This window comes from Dermacentor albipictus, chromosome 3, assembly GCF_038994185.2.
Source record: "Dermacentor albipictus isolate Rhodes 1998 colony chromosome 3, USDA_Dalb.pri_finalv2, whole genome shotgun sequence".
NCBI lineage: Eukaryota > Metazoa > Arthropoda > Arachnida > Ixodida > Ixodidae > Dermacentor > Dermacentor albipictus.
This window is the reverse complement of record NC_091823.1, coordinates 183,493,560-183,511,831: the sequence shown is the minus strand read 5'-3', so window position 1 is coordinate 183,511,831 and position 18,272 is coordinate 183,493,560. Positions and strand designations below refer to the sequence as shown.

At 46.6% G+C, this 18,272-nt stretch overlaps 1 protein-coding gene across 9 annotated transcripts in view; it reads left to right on the top strand.

Annotated features, from left to right (window-relative positions):
- LOC135918099 (uncharacterized) overlaps positions 1 to 18,272 on the top strand; it is a 703,603-nt gene that overhangs the window by 153,567 nt on the left and 531,764 nt on the right. For all 9 annotated transcript variants that reach the window (XM_065451754.2, XM_065451756.2, XM_065451757.2 and 6 more), the window contains one exon: positions 2,474 to 5,659. In XM_065451754.2, coding sequence (XP_065307826.2) covers positions 2,474 to 5,659 — 3,186 coding nt within the window. The remainder of the gene's footprint in view (positions 1 to 2,473; positions 5,660 to 18,272) is intronic.

Below are 18,272 nucleotides of genomic sequence, written 5' to 3'. Positions count from 1 at the left end.
TTAAGCTGCTGTTACCAGCAGACATGGAGGGGACTTTACATGTGGCCGTCAGTTTAGCCCACTCATCTGATCCCATGCACAATTGTTGGTAAGGTTGACGAGTGCAAACATATTGCGGGGAAGCTTATGGAAGATGGCGATTCCAAGGATATCCTGCATGTTCCAGAGATCTTCCCTGTGCTTGCTTAAAGGGGGTATTTTTGTATTTAGGCCTATAAGTTACAAAAAATCTAGCTTTGTGTAATTGCATTTTAACATTATGCATCCAATATTCTTTTGATCTGCAAAGCTTTTAATGTCTTATGTGCACATTTCAACCATTGTATATTAATTTTAAAACTATAGCACAGGCGATTTGATTGTTTTCTTCATTTTCTTAAAATACCAATTTCGCACACCCAACAAGCCTTTCATGATAGATCAGTGCCTATCACAGATAGAAGAATAATTATTTTTGCAGCATGAAGCTAGGTTTTTGGGGCACACTACAAGGGAGCTGATTAAAAGATTTTGTTTTACAGTATCTAAAACTTGTTTTTTGTCTGACCACTGCATGGCCATGTTCGAAACACTGAATACAGTCTGCTATACATACCTGCCAACCCTCCTGATTCGCCTATGAGACTACCAATTTTTTACTGAACTTTCCAATTGTACAATCACCGTTTTGTATCTCCTGAAAAGTGGTCTCAGTTCGCGCTATAATGGTTTTTGCGAAAGCGGCACCGCGGAATGTACAGCGATATTGTAATCATCAACATCACCAACAACCGCCACACTAGCACCATCGGTATCATCGACTAAGCAGCCGACTACGGTGCCTAGTAAGCCGACCAAAGCCAGAGCCAATGTAGCTCTTGCATTTCATGCATGCCTTCCTCCATGGTGCATCTTGTTGCTGCTGCTTGTTTGTATGATTAGTGTTGGCTAGGCCGTGCGTGTGTGGTGCACCGTGTAAAGTTACAATCCTCGTGTGCTTGATGCCTAGCCGCTATCAAAGCCCAAGAAACAATATTTGCAGAAGTTTTTGCGATCTTATACTTCTGAATTTCTGTGCTTTTTGACATCAAGAAAAGGAGAACATTTTCATTTTGTACAACTTGTGGATGCGACGTCAGTGTGTCTTACGGTGGCAAAGACGACTTGAAACTGCACGTTTCTACAGCGAAGCATCAAAGCTACGTTCGCACCGATGAGCAGCAAGACAACATAGTGAACTTTCTCAGGAACAACTGCAATGACAGTGTCATATGTGTGGAGTGCCTGTTTACGGGATTCGTCGTTGAACACAACCTACCCCTTAGGTGTCAGCAACCACATTGGGCCTCTTCTACGAAAAATGTTGCCGAAATGCAATGAGGCGAAGCGTTAAATAATGTGGACACAACTCTGAAACGAAACTCTGAAGAATGCCGAGGTGGCCAACCTGAAATCACAGGCATCGCTCTCGAATCTTCATTTCTTTATTCAGAGTTTCCCTCAGAGTCTGCCCCGAGGTTGCAGTGAATCTGCTGAAGACGCTTTAGATGCTCTCGAAGCTGAGTTTGCCACAGTACAGGCATACAGTCTTCAAGAGGACATTCTGAATTAAGAAAGATGAGACGTGCAGTGGTCTCTCGTAGGAAAAATGAAAAACACTGATGGAAAACATGTTTCATTGAGTTGCTAAGGTGATGCTTGATTTACTCGTGATACCGCATAGCAAGGCATAGTGCAAGAGGATTTTTAGCATGGCGCGAGAAACTAGGACTGAATTCCGCTCTCAATGTGCAGCACAACCCGCCAACACCTGCTGCTAGTGAAGGGCCGTCAGTCTGGACCACGTTTTGAGCAAAGCTACTCTGACAAATTTTTGAAGTGAGCAAAGTCTGCTTCTGCAAGGTCCCTGCAAAAGGATGCATCGAACACTGCCTGAAAGTTTGAACGACCCCCCCCCCCCCCTCCTGTTGGCGCAAATAAAAAGTCTCCCGATTTTTTATCTCGCCACGTTGGCAGGTATGGCTATAAAACGAGAAATAATTACCCAATCATAAACGCGCTTCCAGCATTGTGTCTTATGCTTTCTAGTATTGATCTCAGTGCCATATGTATATCTTTGTGCAGTTGTTATTTGTTCATTGTTCTAGAAAACAATAGAACCGTTCCTTTAATTATCTGACAAAATAATGAACGTACAGAAAAATACTTGCATTCTTAGAATGTGAAGAAAAAATTAAACAAGCATGCCACATCGAATAGGCATCAAAAATAAAGGAAGATAGGGCTAAGACCTATTTTGCCCTCTCTTAATGTAGAGCTTCAGTTGTGAATCTGTGTTTTCCTTGCTCTTTCTTCCTGTTTAATTCTAAGATTGATTACTATTGGTCACGTTTTAATTTTTTACCAACATTAATGAAAATGGATCCTCTTTGTATCCACTGGCAAAGCCAATGAATGCAAAAGTGCGCCTCAACTATTCTTTTGGTGCTTGCAGCCGGCTGAGGTGGACCGTTTCTTTGGGAGGCGTGTGGACTGCTCGTGCCAGACGGATGACCTACCTCCGATGCTGCCTGTCCGCCCTGAGCTACCGCCAGCTGGTACGATTGCTCCTCCGGCAATCCTGAAGAGGACTCGCCTGCTGGCACCTGCACAGGCCAAAGTGGCTGGCAGGCCGCTGGCGGTCAGCATAGTCTGTTCAAGCCGTGCCTCGTCATCTGATGAAGAAGACGATGGCGGCACACCAGTCATGCCAGTGAAGCAGCAGAGCCAGCAGCAGCTGGTTTCCCCTGAGGTGCCAACCACGCAGGCTTCAGCCGTTGCAGAGCCACAGCCTTCACAAGTCGAGCATTCGGTGACACTGCACTCAACTGCAGAGAAGACTGCAGCACCTGAGCAGCTGCTGCAGCAGTTTGTCCTGGCAACAGTTCAAGAGGGACCACCACAGGCAGCAGCAGCAGCAGCAGCAGCAGCAGCAGCAGCAGCAGCAGCAGCAGCAGTCCCAGCCCAACCATGTGGTGTAGCAGAGCTGCCATCCATCCCACAGCTGATGGTGCAGCAGCCGGGCTTGCCCCAGCAGTTTCTGGTGCCAGTGAGCCAGGCTGTGTTACTGGGGCAGCCACTGCAGCAGCACCAGCTAGCCCAGCTGCTGGCCCTGCAGAAGTCATTGGCTGCCTCCCAGCCAGCACTGGAAGAGTGCCTGGTGCCACAGCCTATTCACTTGACTGCACTGCAGCAGCAGCAGCAGCAGCAGCAGCAGCAGCAGCAGCAGCAGCAGCAGCAGCAGCAGCAGCAGCAGCAGCAGCAGCAGCAGCAGCAACAGCAGCAGCAGCAGCAGCAGCAGCAGCAGCAGCAGCAGCAGCAGCAGCCAGTGATTGTGCAGGCAGGAAGCTCAACACAGCCTGTGCAGCCAGTCATGCTGCTGCCAGCAGGACAGGCACTGGTGACTCCACAGCCTGTGTCAGTAGGCCAGCTTCCAGCTGCGCACAGCATTAGTCAGAAAGTGAATGAGCAGCTGCCACCTGAAGTTCAGACAGCCACAGTGCAAACAGCAACTCTCGATGATGGTGCTCAGGCTGCTGGAAAGGTGTTAGTGCAAGAGGCAACTTCTGCTCACACTGAGGATCCAGAATGCAGTAAAGAGCAACAGGGTAGTCCAGTCGAGGTAGAGCCCAACACTGCTGAGCAATCAGGGGAGAAAGTGGCAAGCAATGCAGCAGATGTTGCTGCAGTGATGTGCGAGGCACCACTTGTAGCTCCTCCAATACCAGCTCAAGACAGTTCAGCTTGCTTGGATCAACTGGATGTGGTCATAGTAGAATGTCACCCTGCAGATAAGGCATTGGCCTTGGCTGGCAGCTTGCCTGCGGTAATCAAGTCACAAGAAGACTTACAGCAGCATACTTGTAACGGGAGCACATCAGTATGTAACTCTGTCGAAGGTTTGCCTGTTCCTGGAGAATCCACTGTTCCAGCCGAGCATCTCCAAGAGCAGCATCAAGTTCCTGGAGAGGTGCATCCAGTGGATCCTAGGGCTGAGCAAGAGCCCCAGAGGAGATATTGCAAAGAGCTTTGCAACCTGCATTCATGCAATATTCCACAACAAGAGTTTGGCCAGAGCCTGGAGCCCGAACGTCATCTCAGTGTTGAAGGCCAGTCTGCGTCGCAGTGTGAGGGAAGCTACGCTTTTCACTTGCAGGGGCCGGATAGTTCACCGGAACAGGTGGTTCCTCAACACGATGTTGCTCAACATGAGGCAGGTGTGACCTCTGAGGTTGCACTGGAAGGCACAGGTGGAGAATCACTGGCAGCATGTGAAGATGAGGGTGCTGTGGGACAAGGATCTCAAGCCATGCATGCACAGCAGCAGCAGCAGCAGCAGGCCCTGGAACGAAGCACCAATCAAGTTGAGCTAGAATCTAGGAGGCTGGACCAGCAGGATGCCAGTTGTGTGGAACCACTGGCCTCTTCTGCACGATACCCAGGTGCAGCCAGGGTGCCACTGGGGCCAACCACTGTGACAGAAGGAAGTGTGCAGCAGAGTGCTCAAGACGGCAACACCTTCATAGTTTCTAGTCAGCCGCATCCTATGCATGTTTTAGTGCCATCATTGGACACTGCCTCCACAAATGACCAACAAATTGAGGAGCAAAAAGCTTTTTGTTCAGAGGAGATACTTGCTAAGGTTTCAAGCAAAGCATCTCCAGAAACCAGTGTCAAGCAGACATGTCTTCAGCTCTCAATGCCTGAAGGTGTGCCTAGTCATAAGACTCAGGGCAAAGGCATGTCGGAGCAGCATAGCTTGGCCAATTCTTCTGGGCAGAGTGACTCAGAGAAGCCACCTGCTGAGGAAAGCCCTCTCTCTCCAGCAGCTAAAAGATTCAAAGCATGTAAAGGGGATGCTGCTAAACCAGTTTATTTGACGCTTCCTTGTAGCAGGGATGACAGTGATGTTTTCATGGACGATGCAGACTCTGCATCTAGTTGCGAGGCTTTACACATTGTGGAGTCGGTACCTGAAGAAGACGTCAGAAGTATGGGCAGGGCTGGAACTGGCGAGTCGCAGGCTGATGCGGAAGATGCTGCCGGTCATTTTTTAGTGGTTAGCGGAGGCCGTCGCGTGGCGGCCTCCACTTGTGCCCAGATCCCTGTGCAGTTGGTTGTCTCGGACGGGATGCAGCAGCTGAAGAGGCTGGCTTGCAATGTCACCTGTCGCACATTCGAGCAATCGCATAAGAGTTTTCGACCTGGTAACAAGCCCACCTTGCAGTTCACAGTGGAGCTGAAACTGGGCTCCAGATCGTCCACATTGCGCCCACTTGTGAAACCTTGGTCGAAGATTGCAGGCCGACCTGCAGTGAAGCGTCAGCGACCAAAGCGATTTCAACTACGATTCAAGCCAACTTCATTGCCACAACAGCTCAGGCCTCCTGTCATCAGTGCACAGAGAGAGGACGTTTTACCTGTCGCGTCAGAACAGACAACTGTCGCGGACGAGGAGGCAGGCAGCTCTAGCTCCAGCTCTAGTGCTGGGCAGCACCTTGAAGCTACAGGCGAGGTTGCAGGCCGCAGACTCAAGGGGAAGCCAACCAAGCGCAGCCAGTCGCCACCCCTGGAAAACAGTCCACCATCCCCAGAGCCCAAGAGGAGGAGGGGTCGTCCAAAAAAGAATAACAGCCAAGACGTGAGTACATGCAGAGCATGCCATGTTTCGCAGCCAATGCCACAGCTTTGCGTATCAGCGCTCTGTCAAGGTCTTTACTGTTGCAGGGGCAAGTGCATTGTGCCCTGGTCTCCAGTACTGTCAGTAAAGTCAACGAAGAATGTAAATGAGTCCTAAGTATTGAATGTTTGAAAAATAATATTTTTTTTCTTACACTAGTCACGTTAATTCGATTCTGGCTCATATTTTTTTGCTTAATTTGATCCGGACTTAAGGTCTCAGCTGGTGCCCATGCATTTCTATGGGCCCAAACTTTCATTATCTTGATCCTAAAATTGGCCTTTGCTGAATAATCTGAACTTGACCAGTCAACAAGCATGCACCTGACCCCTTTAGTAGCAGCACGTCTCGGCCGAGCTTAGGGGGCAGTGAACACGCGCGATCTCCTGCCGAAAACTCCCATCTTGTGCCTGCCCTAGGAAGAGTTTTAAACAGTAGCGGTAGCTCACAATGTCTGGTAAAGGTATTTTCTTCATTATAATGCACACTTTTCTTTTTTCATTCTTGGATAAAAATTGGGCTGGAAATTGCTGGCACAATGAAGTTGCACACAAAACCAAAACTGCATTCGGGGCATTTCCATATGCTTTACCGCATAAACTATTTGTATTACAGCCATGATTACTTTAAAAATTAAGCTGTGAAGCTAGAAAACTTGCTGTCACGGTGCGGCAGATATTACACACTTGCCCAATTTTCTTGGAAGAAATCGGGTGCGTATTGGGTTGCTACTTTGTTTACAAGTTTTAATGTAGCTTATACATTAGTTTTTTATTTTTAACACATAGAAAGCAGGTGCATGCTGCATTTGGGGTCGTGTTAAAATTGGGCAAAGACTGCCAAATGAATCAGCGGTGTGTTCTGACGTTTCTTCTTAATCTTGTTTTATTTGACTCGTTGGATAATTCAATAAATTTTGTCAGTCCCAGTAGGGTTGAATTAACGGTATTTGACTGTCTTTACATTTTCAAAGATGCAGCGATGGCATAGAGATAGAGGATCCGCTTCGCGTGCAAGAGGACCATGGTTAAAATCCCAGTGCCGCGCTATTTTCTGCCAAATTAAACAAAAAAAAGAATCCGCGTGTCGATAAAATTACATAAACAGGCCTGGAGTGCGGCCTGATCCCGGTGACCAAATGCACTCCCTCACCAGAGCAGGATTGGCCACCCTGGTGCAGTGCTTGGCCACAACCTCCTATATGAATACAACAATCAAACCCCGGCCCTCAGTCCCCAGTAGCTGCGAAGCAACTGACCACGGCGGCGGTCAGACCTGTGATGCAGCAGAAGGTGCTAAGAATACCTGTGTCCAGACAAGCCACCATTGCAATCTGAACCTGGCAATGTTTAGCGCTGGAACGTTATCTCTTTAGGCGAGTCTAGCAGTGCTATTGGAGGAATTTGAGGGCAGTAAATGGGATACAATACGACTCAGTGAAGTTAGGGGGGACAAAAGAAGCATATACAGTGCTAAAAAGCGGTCACGTCCTGTGCTACCAGGGTTTAACGGATAGACGAGAACTAGGAGTTGGATTCCTGATTAATAAGGGTATAGCTGGTAACATACAGGAATTCTATAGCATTAAAGAGAGGGTGGCGGGTCCTGTTGTGAAACTTAATAAGAGGTACAAATTGAAGGTCATCCAGGTACCGCTCATCCAGTCATGATGACCACGAAGTCGAAAGCATATAAGAAGACGTGGCATCGGTGATGGGTAAAGTCAAAACAAAATACACTAAACTCATGGGCGACTTCAATGCCAGGGTAGGCAAGAAGCAGGCTGGAGACAAGACAGTGGAGGAATATGGTAGAGGCTCTAGGAATAGCAGGGGAGAGTTATTAGTAGAGTTTGCAGAACGGAATAATATGTGGATAGTGAATACCTTCTTCCTCAAGTGGGATAGCTGAAAGGGGATGTGGAGGAGCCCGAATCGCGAGACTAGAAATGAAATAGACCTCATACTCTGCGCTAAACCTGGCGTCATACAAGATGTGGACATGCTCAACAAAGTGTGCTGCTGTAACCATAGGATGGTGAGAACTCGAATTAGCCTAGACCTGAGGAGGGAACAAAAGAAACTGGTACATAAGAAGCCAGTCAATGAGCTAGCGATAACAGGGAAAATAGACATATCATGAGAAGCCAACAAACAGAGGGAAATAGGGAAAATAGAGGAATTCTGGATTTCTGGAATTCTGGAACTCAGGAAGAGGACCTTAGTGTTGAAGCAATGAACGATAATCTTATCGGCATCATTAAGGAGTATGCAATAGTATGCATCAAGGAGTAAGCTATAGCAGGAGACGAATGGTCTGATTAAAGAAAGCCAATGTATGAAAGCCTCTAACCCTGCAGCTAGAATAGAACCGGCAGAACTGTCCAAGTTAATGAACAAGCGTAAGGTAACTGACATAAGTAAGTATAATATGGATAGAATTGAGCATGCTCTCAGGAACGGAGGAAGCCTAAAAGCAGTGAAGAAGAAACTAGGAATATGCAAGAATCAGATGTGTACGTTTAGAGGCAAAGCCGGCAATATTATTACTAATATGGATATGATAGTTCAAGTGGCTGAGGAGTTCTGTAGAGGTTTATACAGTACCAGTGGCACCCATGATGATAATGGAAGAGGGAATAGTCTAGAGGAATTTGACATCCCACAAGTAACACCAGAAGTAAAGAAAGCTTTGGGAGCTGTGCGAAGGAGGAAGGCAAATCCGGAGGATCAGGTAACGGCAGATTTGTTGAAGGATGGTTGCTCTAGAAAAACTGGCCACCCTGTATAAGCAACGCCTCATGACCTCGAACGTACCGGAATCTTGGAAGAACGCCAACATAATCTTATTTCATAAGAAAGGGGATGCTAAAGACCAAAAATTATAGACCGATCAGCTTACTGTCCGTTGCCTACAAAGTATTTGCTTAGGTAATTGCAAATAGAATCAGGAACACCCTAGACTTTTGTCAACCAAAGGACGAGGCAGGATTTCGTAAAGGCTACTCAACAATAGACTATATTCACACCATCAGTCAGGTGAAAGAGAAATGCGCAGAATATAACCAACCCTTATATATAGCTTTCATTGATTACGAGATTACAAGCGTAAGGTAGTCGAAACCTCAGTAGTCATGCAGGCATTACGGGATGAGGGTGTAGACCTGCCGTATACAAAAATACTGAACGATATTTCTAGCGGCTCCATAGCCACTGTAGTCCTCCATAAAGAAAGCAACAAAATCCCAATTTAAAAGGGCCCCAGGCAGGGAGATACGATTTCTACAATGCTATTTACAGCATGTTTACAGGAGGTATCCAGAGACCTGGATTGGGAAGAATTGGGGAAAAGAAATAATGGAGAATACCTTAGTAACTTGCGATTAGCTGATGATATTGCCTTGCTTGGTAACTCAGGGGACTAATTGCAATGCATGCTCACTGACCTGGACAGGCAAAGTGGAAGGGTGGGTGGAAAAGAAATAATGGAGAATACCTTAGTAACTTGCGATTAGCTGATGATATTGCCTTGCTTGGTAACTCAGGGGACTAATTGCAATGCATGCTCACTGACCTGGACAGGCAAAGTGGAAGGGTGGGTCTAAAAGTTAATCTGCAGAAAACTAAAGTAATGTTTAACAGTCTTGGAAGAGAACAGCACTTTACGATAGTAGTGAGGCACTGGAAGTGGGAAGAGAATATATCTACTTAGGGCAGATAGTGACCGTGGCTCTGGATCATGAGACTGAAATAACCAGAAAAATAAGAATGGGCTGGAGTGCATTTGGCAGGCATTCTCAGATCATGAACAGCAGGTTGCCATTATCCCTCAAGAGAAAAGTGTATAACAGCTGTGTCTTACGAGTACTCGCCTATGGGGCAGAAACCTGGAGGCTTACGAAAACGGTTCTACTCAAATTGAGGGCGATGCAACGAGCTATGGAAAGAAGAATGATAGGTGTAACGTTAAGGGGAATAAGAAGAGAGCAGACTGGGTGAGGGAACAAACGCGAGTTAATGACATCTTAGTTGAAATCAATAAAAAGAAATGGGCATGGGCAGGGCATGTAATGAGGAGGGAAGATAACCGATGGTCATTAAGGGTTACGAACTGGATTCCAAGAGAAGGGAAGCGTAGCAGGGGGCGGCAGAAAGTTAGGTGGGCAGATGAGATTAAGAAGTTTGCAGGCGCAACATGGCCACGATTAGTACATGACCGGGGTAGTTGGATAAGTATGGGAGAGGCCTTTGCCCTGCAATGGGCGTAGCCAGGCTGATGATGATGATGACATTTTAAAGGGATCCTGAAACGCTTTTTGAACATAATAAGAAAGCATTTTTAATTTACAGACTACACTGCTGCGAACACGTGAGCTAGATATTGCGCTGCATGCACCAGGGAACTTATAGTGTGTCAAAAATAGCAAAAAAATTGCTTGCTTGCTTTTTTGCATTGTCATCAACAGCTACGTCAGAAGAGGGTGCAACCATCGCAGTTGGCGGATTTTGCGATTCTAAGAACATTCTCAGTAATACCGTCCAAGCCCGTTACAACGAATTTGCATACAGTATACTTTTGAATATATCTGACCATTCTTCTTAATTAGTTTACCTTGCTTATATTATCAGTGCGATGAATTCCGTTTTAGCGGACTCGGCTGTAACTTACTATCGGCTACAACAGACAAATTTTGTGAAAAATTTTTTGCACACACTTATTTCCAGCTACTTGCGTAATTTGCAAAAATGCATTTTTTCTTAAAGGAGTCCTGAACCATCCCTCAGGCTTGGTGAAAGAACATTGTCTGCAGATAGCATACGCTGCTGTGAACATCTCAGCCAGATTTTGCAGTCACTGTTGTGCCCTTACAACCAGCCCGGATTCTGAATCTACAAGATGAAGAATTTATCCTGCGAATGCCCTTTGGACAAACCCGGGGCTGCGCCGAAAGGCACAGCGCCCTAACACTCCCTTGACAAGTCAAGATGCTGTGCCGCCAGGCAGCGGCGTCCTGTGGAGGAGCATCGGCGAGCGACATGTTCAAACATGCAACAAAGTGCTAGACAGCCCGGCGCCATATTTCCTTTCCCCTGGAGGTCACCTGGCGCGGCAAACTTGAAGCGGGTGGCCAGCGCGGTTGCTGGTTGGACCTCTCGGACAACCGTTGAGTGCTGGCTTTGTAGTGGGCCATTTGAGTGACAATCGTTTCTCTGGGGTTTATAAGCCCCAACGCTGCCGCCTGGAGAACCGGATCCACCGAAACACCGTGAGCCGAGTGCTGGCTCTCGAGTGGAGTGAGATGTGTTACGCGTTGGAGTCTCGCCGGACGTCGCCGTGCGGGAACAGTTGCGTTTGCTGTTAGCTCTCGGCCCCCGTGACGATCCGATCTTGTCCTGTATAATGACCTGTATATAGTGTATAACGTCCCTTTTGTTGTTCTCACCAACGCCTGACTCAGAGTCTTCGCTACCGACTAGAGAGCTGGCAACGCTCTGTCACGAAAGAGGTGACGAGAGCTACGGGACCACCTCAATGTCGCAACATTGTGCACGGTGCATGGAGCTTCCAAGTGGAGTGTGAAGTCACGTCTTTCTCAATTACTTTCGTTTGAACAGAAGGTATCTCCACACTCTTTTCAGGCTACCGTAATGTCATGTTATAGTAACGGTGAAGAACACAGAACACAGTAGCGAAAACTATGAATCACAAAACTAACTCTTTATTGGGCAGGCCTGTGCACAGAATAACAAATAAGTCAAGCCCAACGAGACATAGTGGTGAGCACAGCCAGCTATCGGAGAAAACCTGATCTGCGGGTCAAGCGTGTATTTTATACATGACTTGTGCAAGGTAACCGCTGGTGCCCTCTTGCCTTTCAGAGAGTACTACACAATTAGTGTTGCACATACAATCTGGTTACACAAGGTTCAGTGAGAACACACACAACAGGTAGAATAAACGATAACATTCGAGTAAATTCCAAATCGTGTAGGCGTGTCTTGCGCTGAGCAATAACTTTAAGTTAGCAGGTGAAAGGCAGTCCCCAAGAAAAGGATAAATAACTACATGTGTCACAATAGCAGATTGCCATACACGGCAGCTATTGGCCAATTGCTAACATCAATCAAGAAGCTGAGTGTCTACAAACCGGAAAAACTGGGAATATGTAGGGATTTTGAATAGTCCAGAAATACTCGGGGAAAACTTGGGGAATTTGTACTTCTATCAGGGAAAATTAGCCTTAATTTTATTCAAAGAAAATGAGAGTCGCTGTAATGCTGGCTCGAATAACGAAGAAGAATTCTAACGAATCGTCTTTGATGCCGTGAAGTTGGCTGGAGGGATTGGCAATGTTCAACTGACCAAGAGGATACTTCAAATGATCCGTGGAGCAAACGTGCAGTGGAAGGAGAACAAGAGCAAAAAGGCCCAACTCATTGAGGAATGAACGAGAGAGGAAGCATGCTGCTGCTTTTTTGAAGGAGCTTCAGCTCAAAAAACAAAGTATCGGCTGATGCCAAGATACAGGTGTCCCTCATCCAGCCGTAAATGAACTCTTTAAAATGTAACATTGAGGTGTTATGTGGTATGTCAGAACAGTTGAGGTGGACTTTCCAGATGCTGAAAGAGTATCTCACTTGTGACAAAGTTCAGGCCTCCTACCAATGAGCTTGCTATCACTTGATAGAAATTCAAAAATATTTGCTTTTGTACACGCCTACTTTTTATTTTGAAGCGAACTATTGGCCAACGCGAAGAACACAACATGAAAGACAAGGAACATGAAGAAATACAAACGAGCGCTTACTGTTTCTTTGTGTTCCTCGTCTTTCATCTCGTTTTATTCATGCTGGTCAATAATTTCTTTCAAGATCATGAATCAACTAACTTGTACCACAAAGTCCTGCTGAGTCATGCTACTTTTTATTCATATTTGAAAATGTTCTACTCGACTTGAAATGGGCTTTACCATATTTTTGAAAATACTTTATTTGCTGTGCATTTTACTAACCCCTCCCTTCTGTTTTCTTTCTTTAATGAAATAAACACTACTCCTTGCTATCTAAACTCGATTAAGTCATTTTTTCAAATATTTTTAACATGCCTACTAGAGAGTGACAGCATCAAGCGACATGGTGTCAGCACATCTGACATAAAACAAAATGTTCTCTGCCATTCAGGGAATTTTACAAGAGGCACCCAGGAAAAACATGAAAAACTCAGGGAATTTAGAAATGTCATCTTGGTAGACACCCTGAATAAGGGTGTTTGGATCAGTGGGCTTCGTTTATTGACACAGTTTAACCCTTTGAGAGTCAATTTTTTTCTCCATATGCGACTGCCCAGGGTAGATTTTTTTTTTATTGCAGATTCCAATTCGTCTGAGGGACCTATCTCAAAAAAAATTTTCCGTAATTTTTCTAGGGTAACCGTAAAGCGAGAAAAAAACGTTTTGCGTTGGTATATGTGCATGCTTATTCATGAATAACAAAAATAAAAAAGGAAATAAACCTATAAGAATTCAAAATTTGATGCATTGTTATACACATAAGGCTTAGCAAATGTGCATATGAGAATATTTCGCAAGTGTCAAATGTTCCTGGTCTTACACTAATATTTATGTCCATAGCTTAATCGAACTGCGTAGGTGAGCGCACTCAAGAAAACGGTGGTTGTGCGCCCGTCAGAAAAGCAAGATGTGTGACAAACTTGCGCTAATTTTCATCTTATTGCCTACCAGAGGCAATTAGTTTTCGCGAGTCTCCAAAAAAAAAGAAGAAAAAAAAGGAAACACATGCACGGTGGCATCCTTCCTATGCGAACCCCTGTGAGCACTAAACGAGCAAGAAACAGGCGGTTGCCCTTTGAGCGATTAGTCGCAAGATAGCCATTAGTTTTGCGAGTGCAAGAAGCTGAAACTGCCCGCGGAACAAAACCCACAAGAACGCCCGCCCGCGCGTGTGCCAATGCACAAGCGGTAGTATATAGATGCTTCGGAGCAAACTAGCTCTAAAAGAAACCGTGCAATGAAAGCCGAGAAAGGGAGGCATGAGAAAAAGATTTCCTGTTTTCCCACATAGTGGCAGCACATGCCTGAAAAGAAGAAGTTCGAAAATTGGCGCACATTTTAAACGTAGAGACGGCGCCATAAATATATGGCATCGACCATTTTGGGCTTTTTCGCGGTGCCTTATATTTACATCATTGACCCTCAAAGGGTTAATAAACATGCTGAAGTAAGCAAAAATCTAAATTTCAAATTTTAATAAGAATTACGTACTTCCAAAAGTATGACTATCATACTATCTTCTGCTAATGCTTGGCCACACTGCTTGTCATTGTCGTAGCCTTTGAGTCTCGCTAATTTCTATTAGTTTGTGCACTCGACTACCCTCAAACCATGTGAAACTGATCAGGCGTACACTTGCCAACATGCTCTCACTCCTAGCTAGACACTGTCATACTTCACTTGATATTGAGCCGTTGCGCAAAATGTGCGATTACAATGTGGCCACTATCCCTTGGTCAAGATGCTGTGGAACAAAGCTGGTCCACACCACATAGCACTGCCACACTGCAGCATATGAGGGTGAGGATGGACTCCATCACTTTCGCGCACATAGCTAGCCTCTATAGTTGCATGTAGCTGCGTTTGCAGTGTAGAGTAGATACCGTGGCCGTTGGTGGGTGCCGCGACGAGTGCATTTACTGAGCTTGCTGTGGCTCGCTAAGGTGCTCTGATTGGTATCTGTGGGGGACGTGAGACTGAAGATAGGAGCACCAACATCTGATGAACACCTCATCTGCTTCCCGAGTTGCACACCCTCAAGGTATGTTACCATCATGGTACGAAGTGTGGTGTCGATCACTTAGTTGATGTGCCTGCTGCCGACGTACTCGCACAAGCTTACATGAAGATTAAAAGCACTTCTTGTTGGGCTAGTTGGTAGCTGTTCATTATAAAATATAAGGACGCCAAATAAACAGACACACACAAGAGAAGAGAACGGGACAGGGCGCCTAAGACACACTCAGAGAAGGGCCCACTGTACTAGAAATATATCTTAAAAGCACTTCTTGTTGGGCTAGTTGGTAGCTGTTCATTATAAAATATAAAGACGCCAAATAAACGGACACACACAAGAGAAGAGAACGGGACAGGGCACCTAAGACACACTCAGAGAAGGGCCCACTGTACTAGAAATATATCTTAAAAGCACTTCTTGTTGGGCTAGTAGGTAGCTGTTCATTATAAAATATAAAGACGCCAAATAAACGGACACACACAAGGAAAAAGAACGGGACAAAGCGCGTTCTGTCCAGTTCCCTTCTCTTGTGTGTGTCCTTTTATTTGTCGTCTTTATATTTTATTTTACATGAAGATGAAGTTTGTTTGATCCTCGAAAATAGTGTGATTGTTGTAGAGGTTAGTATGAAAGAAACTGCGCTACCCATGTCACTCGGTGCAATAATAGCCATGCCTACCTGTCTTTAAAAGTTCTTTATTGTGCATAGTAATAAGGTTACACATAGGGAATTATACGTACACACATACAGAGAGAGCTCCCATAGTCAACATACTGTACAGGGGACCTCCCATTAGAAATGAGTAGGATATTGACACGTGTACTTGTCTTTATCGGGCGACACGTTTCACCGCTGTAAGATTTGTCGGACGATCCCACCGCTGTCAACCAGATGTAGGAGTTGTCGGACTATCTCGCCGCTGCCACCATTTGAAGGAGTTGAAGGTCGTCGAGAGGAACTCAGTGAACAGGATTTATTTACATATTTTACATTTTAAGCAAGATACATTGGCAGTCTAGCACGACTCCCATATGGAGGCCGCAAAAATAACATACAGCAAACAGTTTACGAGCACACAGCTCACTACTACATTTCGAGCATGACAACGAGCACTCAGCTCCCAACGACGAGCACGACACGAGCACACTCTAGCAGCCGGCAAACGCTGCTTATAAGCTCTCCGCTTGACGTCATAGTTCGACGTCAGCGTTCGGCGTCACTCTTCGAGGTCCACGTGGTTGGAGTCCCAGTGGGCGGAAACGTTCGTCCAGTCATTGTAAACTTGCTGCCGCCCCGCAGTACGGCCCACACACACAAAGGCTCACACGTTCGAATGTCCGGAGCCGACGTCAGAGGGCTTCGTAGAACTCTCGGTGCCGCATAGCTCGCGGTGCCGCAAAGCTCTCGTTGTCGACGTCCGAGGACTTCGTATAACTGTGCTCCGTCCCGGGTGGCGCGGTGGAGTACCACATTCCTGAGCTGACCGCACGCCACGTGGCTGTTGGCCATTCGCAGTTCTCCGAAGTGCGCCCCGTCTGGTGGGATTAGAACACGTGCAGCGGGCTGAAAGCTGGCATGTTGCCACCCCGTACGGCCATTCCTAACAGCTCTTCCATGGCCCGGAAAATCTCGCCTGGCCAGTGCTGGCGACCGCTGGGCAGGAAGAGAATGGCTGGCGAGCAAGATGACGGCTTTGCTCTCTGCAACCCCTGCGTACTTGGAATGCCTTCAACCATCTTACAACAACTAGTACAGAAGAGTCGACCCGGCAACACAATACCGCTCAGGGTTCAAATGCCCGGAATTAGCTGCTAACCCAACTGGAAATCCCAAATTTTGCCCCAAAATTTCGTGCCGCCAAAGCGAGCGTTCACGTTCCTCCTGAGTTCGACCAAACCCGACCGTCGCGTTGCACAAGAGTAAAGGTTTACACAGAATTAAACTGAAGGGTTTCAAACACCAATACCCAAACATAACTTAAGCAGCTTAACTTCACGAACAGCCTGTTCTTACCCTATCACAGTGGCGTACTTATTTCATGTACTGCTGCCACTGAACCGTCTGACCAACTCCACAGGTACGTCAATACAGTTGCGCTAGCTTTGTCGTCTCTATTCCAAACGCGTACTTGCGTCGTAGGCAAAAATGTTTTTTTTACGCTGACTCACATTTGTTACTTTAATCCCCACAGGACACGTTCCTCAAACAAACAACCACACTTGCGTAACTTAAGCAACACAGAGGAACCTTTGAACAAATGTGCCTTTTACTAACTAGCTCTTCGCACGAGTACTAGAGAAGTCAGAATACGGCTGCCCTCGACACACACGAGCAACCCAGTCATCAACGTTCTGCTTCCTTCCGTCCGCACAGGACACGCGTATATGGACCTAAGAGCTCTTCTCAGTGCAAATCACGCACTTACTGAAAATCTACGCACTTAACCTTAGAAAATTCAAAAACACTTAAAAAGAAAGAAGGTTAAATAACACACGCGCGTTACGATAGGCTTCTCAACGATAACCTTGACCTTCAGGTTACTCAGGCATACACAAAAAAAGAAAGCCTATATACTTATTAATGAACGCCTTGCGAGACTACAGGTTTACTTTAAACGCGTCTTTCAAATCTCAAGCTTCTCAAACAAAACATAAACAGAGCTCATACCTTACATATTGAAAGAAATCCTAGTCTCAAATCGCGAAAATTTTCAAATGTTCAAAAATAAAACAAAACCACGTTTTCCTACTACGGAAGCTCTCTTGGCCTCCCGTTCCCGATTGCTCACGACTGACTCATACTTTCAGCCGTACCCGAGGTGGCCGTGGTTTGAAAGCTATTCTGGCTGCCGAGGAAGAACAAAAGGGCTGACTCACTATCAGCTCCCCCAAGACGTTACAGTCCCCTGCCAATTTGCGTCCTGGCGCCCCGCTTTCAACATGACCTCGACTGACCGTGTCGCTACTCCCCACCTGGTCTCGTCTTGCCACCTTGCGCTTCTTTGTACTGCACGCTGAGCTTCGAAGAGAACGACGGAACGACGAGGCATTTAACTGCCCCGTGCCCTTTTTCCGCATCCGTGCAGAACATGCTTCTCGGTCCCCCTTTAACCGGTGGCTCGAACGTGTTTGATGCATCAACATCGTCCGTGACGACCGCACCTGTCTTTTCTCCGCGCTCTGCCCTTCTGGGTGTCTCGCCGTCTTTGGGGGCGCTACATTAGTTACCGCATTCCGATCTTTTCGGCGCTTCTTTCTGCGGCGCTTTCTCTTTGACTTCTCTTTCATGCCGTCATCTCGCGCCTCGTGCTGGCCGTTACACATCTCGTCGGCCCGGATCGGTCTCTTACCCGCACAGTCTGATTGATTTTCATTTAAATCAACATTCTCTCTGCCTCGACTGGCGGACAGCTCAACCGACTCTGGCACAATGCAGCAGGCTTTACTCGAGTTATGCAACTCGCACTCTTGCGAACTGCCCTCTACTGCATTGCCCATCTCACGCTGTGCATCGACATACAGCCCGACGGTCTCAATCGCTGTCTCACGCGCACAGTCCGAATGATTCCTAAAATCATCCCTCTCTAGTCTACCTACACTGGCGGAGAGCCGCACTGATCTCTGGACATTGGAGTTGTTCTCTCGTGAGCTACGGAGCTCACCACCCTGAGAACTATTCTCAACTGCATGGTCCAGCTGGCACTTCTCTTCTGCACGCAGATCTGACTCGACATGGGTGCTCACGTCTGTCAAGTCAACAGTACCCT